We start from the raw sequence: 6,000 nt of genomic DNA, 5'->3' as shown, positions 1-6,000 counted from the left end.
CCATGTCGCAAGGATATGTACACAATTCCAGGATGCTGAAAATGTCCCAGTTCTTACATGGCCTGCATGCTCACCAGACATGTCACCCACTGAGCATGTTTGGGATGCTCTGGATCGACCTGTACGACAGTGTGTTCCAGTTCCTGCCAATATCCATCAACTTCGAACAGCCATTGAAGAGTGGGAAAACATTCCACAGGCCACAATCAACAGCCTGATCAACTCTATGAAGGAGATGTGTCGTGCTGCATGGGGCAAATGGTGGTCACACCAGATACTGACTGGTTTTCTGATCTACCTTTTTTTGAAGGTATCTGTGACCAACAGATGCATGTCTGTATTCCCAGTCATGTGAAATCCATAGATTAGGGCCTAATGAATTTATTTCATTTGACTAATTCCCTTATATGAACTGTAACTCAGCAAAATCTTTGAAATTGTTGCATGTTGCATTTATATTTTTGTTCAGTACAGTTAAGATTATAAGACGCGACGTTGCATAATGCCGGAAGTAATGCCTGCCTCCTGAATCCAAGCATTTGACATGGGGGGAGGGGACCAGTAACTTTATGATCAACTTTGTCATTGTACCAGCTACAGTCATTTTACATACTTGGGTCAAACTACTATGAACTGGCTTCATCCAAATATCATCCAATTTGATGAAAAACATTATTTCCACTGTTTGGGACCTTTAAATCTACACTAAAGTGTTGAGTCTGTGGACCAATATAGACACCGTAACAGTGTTAAATTAAGACAATGCTTACCCTTACAAAAATGAATTTGTTACTGCAAACTTCCCACAAGTTTGTGGCAAATTTGCTGCAAACTAACTAGTGTGCCACAAAATGTTAGTGGTGAATCTGCAGGCAAACCTTTGGCAATAATAATATTTATTACCACTAGTGGCAAACCGTTTACCAGAAGCCATTTCTGATGAACACATGAGTTCCAAGACCAGTAACCGTTGATGACCAATCAAGGGAATTAGAAACATCTGTTGGAAAATGGAAACCAAGCTATCTAGCTAGCTGCAGTACCTAACAATGAGTGTCTAACTTATTAATTAAACTTCCTAATAAACTTTTAACATTTTATTAGCTAAATTATTCCTAGTTAGCAATGTCATGTTTTATGGGATAGAGTGAAACACATTTTGTTGATACCAGTTTCAATCTGTCAGCACCACTAACTGACTGGCTAGCGCTTAGCTACTGCAGCTAATCATTAGCTATTGTATTTTTACACAATTAATGTGATAGGTAGATAGCTAACGAATGTTTGCTTAAACACTTATTTTTAGGTGAATACGTTACTGTCTTTTAATACCAATATGCATGTCTATATGCTAGTGTCATGGTTCAGTTTGATGTTAGCTAGCACAACAGCTAAGGTAGCTAACTAGCTAGCAACAATGTGAGTTGATTTGACATAAAAAAAACTTCACTTTTGCAGATGGATACCCTTCCCCTACCCATGGTGTTGGTAGAGGCTGTATTGGGAGGAGGATGCATGAACACCCTGGAAATATGTTTGTGGTGCACTCACTCATAATACTTTTTTTAAGTAAAAATGTGTGTATCGTCTTCAAGATTGATAAGGTAGGTAAATGCATGAATCATTCTCATAAATGTAGCCCATACATTCAGTCTTTGTAACAATTAGATATTTCATGCTTTAAAATAGTATTTAGCTCATCGTGATCATGTGTCGTTCCTTCTCTCTTTCTAGAAGTAATCAGTTACAAGGCAAAAATACAGATTGAGGCCTTCAATCAAACTGAGGACAGAGAAATACAGTACCAGTCAAAAGTTTGGACACACCTACTCATTCAAGGGTTTTTCTTTATTTTTACTATTTTCTACATTGTAGAATAATAGTGAAGACATCAAACTATGAAATAACACATATGGAATCATGTAGTAACCAAAAAAGTGTTAAACGAATCAAAATATATTTTAGATTTTAGATTCTTCCAAGTAGCCACCCTTTGCCTTGATGACAGTTTTGCATACTCTTGGCATTCACTCAACCAGCTTCATGAGGTAGTCACCTGGAATGCATTTCAATTAACAGGTGTGCCTTGTTAAAAGTTAATTTGTGGAATTTCTTTCCTTTTTAATGCGTATGAGCCAATCAGTTGTGTTGTGACAAGGTAGGGGTGGTATACAGAAGATAGCCTTATTTGGTAAAGACCAAGTCCATATTATGGCAAGAACAGCTCAAATAAGCAAAGAGAAACGACAGTCCATCATTACTTTAAGACATGAAGGTCAGTCAATATGGAACATTTCAAGAACTTTGAACATTTCTTCAAGTGCAGTCGCAAAAACCATCAAGCGCTATGATGAAACTCGCACTCATGAGGACCGCCACAGGAAAGGAAGACCCAGAGTTACCTCTGTTGCAGAAGATAAGTTCATTAGAGTTAACTGCACCTCAGATTGCAGCCCAAATAAATGCTTCATAGAGTTCAAGTAACAGACACATCTCAACATCAACTATTCATAGGAGACTGTGTGAATCAGGCCTTCATGGTCGAATTGCTGCAAAGAAACAACTACTAAATGACACCAATAAGAAGAAGAGACTTGCTTGGGCCTAGAAACACGAGCAATGGACATTAGACTGGTGGAAATATGTCCTTTGGTCTGATGAGTCCAAATATGAGATTTTTGGTTCCAACTGCTGTGTCTTTGTGAGACGCAGAGTAGGTGAACAGATTATCTCTGCATGTGTGGATCCCACCGTGAAGCATGGAGGAGGAGGAGGTGTGATGGTGTGGGGGTGATTTGCTGGTGACACTGTCTGTGATTTATTTAGAATTCAAGGCAGAATTAACCAGCATGGCTACCTCAGCATTCTGCAGCGATACGCCGTCCAATCTGGTTTGCGCTTAGTGGGACTATTATTTGTTTTTCAACAGGACAATGTATCCTCCAGGCTGTATAAGGGCTATTTGACCTAGAAGGAGAGTGATGGAGTGCTGTATCAGATGACCTGGCCTCCATAATCACCCGACCTCAACCCAATTAAGATGGTTTGGGATGAGTTGGACTGCAGAGTGAAGGAAAAGCAGCCAACAAGTGCTCATCTTTTGTGGGAACTCCTTCAAGACTGTTGGAAAAGCATTCCTCATGAAGCTGGTTGAGAGAATGCCAAGAGTGCGCAAAGCTGTCATCAAGGCAAAGGGTGGCTACTTTGAAGAATCTAAAATCTAAAATATATTTAGATTTGTTTAACACTTTTTTGGTTACTACGTGATTCCATATGTGTTATTTCATAGTTTTGATGTCTTCACTATTATTCTACAATGTAGAAAATAGTCAAAATAAAGAAAAACCCTTGAATGAGTAGGTGTGTCCAAACTTTTGACTGGCACTGAATGTGTTCCAGAGTAGAGAATGTTCCAGAGTAGAGAGACCCACAGTTGTTACTTTAATTGAGTACTAGCAGTGTCTGCTGTGGCAGGTGGGAAGGTGCAAATTACCGGAAAAATATCTAATCTCTCAATGTTCTAATCTCTCAATGTAAATGTCAAAGTGCACCAAATTCATGCATTCCCGGACCCCCGACTGGCTCTGGGCTGAGCCCAAAATATCTTAAAATCCTAGAAATGCTCCAGGGCGTGTTCATAAGAACACTCTCATATTCAGTCAAAATCTGTAACTAAACCCACTGGTGTTCTGGCAAGGCAGCAGTTAAATCTTTATTATATCTGCAAAGAGTTTACCAAAAAATATGTTAATATAACAAAAAGACATGATTCTCTTTTTTTAAGCATACAAAACCATATGATATTTAATACTGTTTAATAGCAAATTATCTTCTGTTTATAACATTCACACATTAAGCCATTCATTGCTACAGAACAATCCCTTTCTATTGGTGGAACAGGGTCTTGGACCAATCAAAATACTTTGACCAACATGACTTGGAACACATCGACAGTACACATAGAGATAGATAGAGGGCGCTCTGCCCATGCAGTTATAGAAACTATCAATGTGAAAAATATAAGTGTGCCCTCTTTCAAACTCTATGACACCACACTAGTCACCTACAACTTTTCTCTAAACAGTAACAGTTAGAGTTAATACAAAAACGTTAGCACAACTTTTAAATAAAGGTTGAAATCTTATTTTTTCCTTATAGGGGAGAGGGAGAGAAAAACGTCTTTGCATTTTTTTGTGCACATTGGGAAAGGGGGTTCTACAGTAGTCCATCGAGGAGTGTAGCAGAGCAGCGTAGCAGGGTGGGGGTCGGGGGTGAAATTGGGGTCAGGGGTGATATTTCAAGGGTTGGAGATCGGAGTTCTTTCAGGGCACAGCTACTTTGAAGGGGCTGCCAGGGACACTGTCATCCCCCCACTTGACGATAACGGTGTAGTTGCCCTTGTCTTTGACAGTGTAGGTGACGTTGTACAGGCGGTTGCCCATGTGTTTAACATACACCTCTTCACAAGGGGTCCTGGGACCGTGCACTCCCACCAGCAACATGTTAGTACCTGGAGGAGGGGAGGGTTAGGAATGGTACTAGAGGTGTGTGTGTGTGTGTGTATGTGTGTGTGTGTTACATGTTTGTGTGTGTATCTATTCCTCGAGTCTGTCCATCTCACCTGCTTTGCTGCAGTCCACATTGAATATATTCTTCTGTCCGACCAGAGCCTTGGTGAGCCCGCCGCCTCGACACACCACCTTGCTGGCGTCTGAGGTCAGTTTGGAGGAGGAGGAGGACAAGGAACTGTACGCTCCTGCCACCTTGGACGTCTTAGTGACCGTCTCTACCAGGACCGAGGACGTCTCGTGAAGGCTGTGACCACCAGACAGACGGGTACCTGAGGGAGGGAGGGAGAGCTGCAGTCACGACTCAAATCAGACATTACATAACCTAACACTTCCCCTCCTCAGTACAGACAAGAGCACCATGGATGGGGGTTTCTTATGAGAGGGTGGGAGGCTACTTAGAACAACACTGCCAACCTGTAGGCTACTGTATTCCCCATCTCAACATATTCATACAGCATAGATTCCTCATACTCGGAGGGATTCTTTGTAACTTCACAAAAACACATCTAGCCTTATTTTCTCCATTTTGGAGACTTTTAACTTTTCAGAGTGTCTCGTTTTATACCAAAAACCTCAAACATCCTTTTCATCAAGCTCTGGCAGCCAAGCTGCACACACACGTCACACACCGAACACACACCTGTCACTTTGGCTTTGAAGGGGCTGCCCACTATATGGTTGGGTCCTCCATATTTGATGTTGATGAGATAGTTGCCAGGGGCCATGGGTGTGTAGATGACCTTGTAGCCATCGGGGCACTCAGAACAGTCCATCTTGACCTTAGAGGGACCGTCGATGGTCACAGACAGGGAACCCGACCCTGCATTACAGGTGTTCACTACAAACTCTGAGGCTACACCTAGAGGGAGAGAGAAAGACTACATGGTGAGGAGACCTAGCATTCATAATACATCATTTTAAGACAGCGTCATAACAGGCAAAACGGGTTGAAATGACGTCACTACAACCAATGATGAATATACTGTATGTATATTAATCATTGATGACAGACCCCACAGATCCCCAAAAAGTTATACAGCTGCACCATCGAGAGCATCCTGACTGGTTGCATCACCGCCTTGTATAGCAACTGCTCGGCCTCTGACCGCAAGGCACTACAGAGGGTAGTGCGTAGGGCTCAGTACATCACTGGGGCCAAGCTTCCTGCCATCCAGGACCTCTATACCAGGCGGTGTCAGAGGAAGGCCCTAAAAATTGTCAAAGACTCCAGCCACCCTAGTCATAGACTGTTCTCTCTGCTACCGCACGGCAAGGGGTACCGGAGCGGCAAGTCTAGCTCCAAAAGGCTTCTTAACAGCTTCTACCCTCAAGCCATAAGACTCCTGAACAGCTAATCAAATGTCTACCCCCACCCCCTCTTTTTACGCTGCTGCTACTCTCTGTTTATTATCTATGCATAGTCACTTTA

The 6,000-nt window shown here is 42.0% G+C and overlaps 1 protein-coding gene across 1 annotated transcript in view; it reads right to left on the bottom strand.

The window, feature by feature from the left end:
- Positions 1-3,687: 3,687 nt before the first annotated feature.
- LOC121577088 (filamin-C-like) overlaps positions 3,688-6,000 on the bottom strand; it is a 48,379-nt gene continuing 46,066 nt past the window's right edge. The window contains exons 40-42 of the mRNA XM_041890859.2: positions 5,212-5,430; positions 4,622-4,840; positions 3,688-4,510 (exon numbers count right to left, since the gene is read on the bottom strand). Coding sequence (XP_041746793.2) covers positions 4,323-4,510; positions 4,622-4,840; positions 5,212-5,430 — 626 coding nt within the window. The 3' untranslated portion in view covers positions 3,688-4,322. The remainder of the gene's footprint in view (positions 4,511-4,621; positions 4,841-5,211; positions 5,431-6,000) is intronic.

This window comes from Coregonus clupeaformis, chromosome 11, assembly GCF_020615455.1.
Source record: "Coregonus clupeaformis isolate EN_2021a chromosome 11, ASM2061545v1, whole genome shotgun sequence".
Classification (NCBI taxonomy): Eukaryota; Metazoa; Chordata; class Actinopteri; order Salmoniformes; family Salmonidae; genus Coregonus; species Coregonus clupeaformis.
This window is presented reverse-complemented; position numbering and strand designations above follow the sequence as displayed.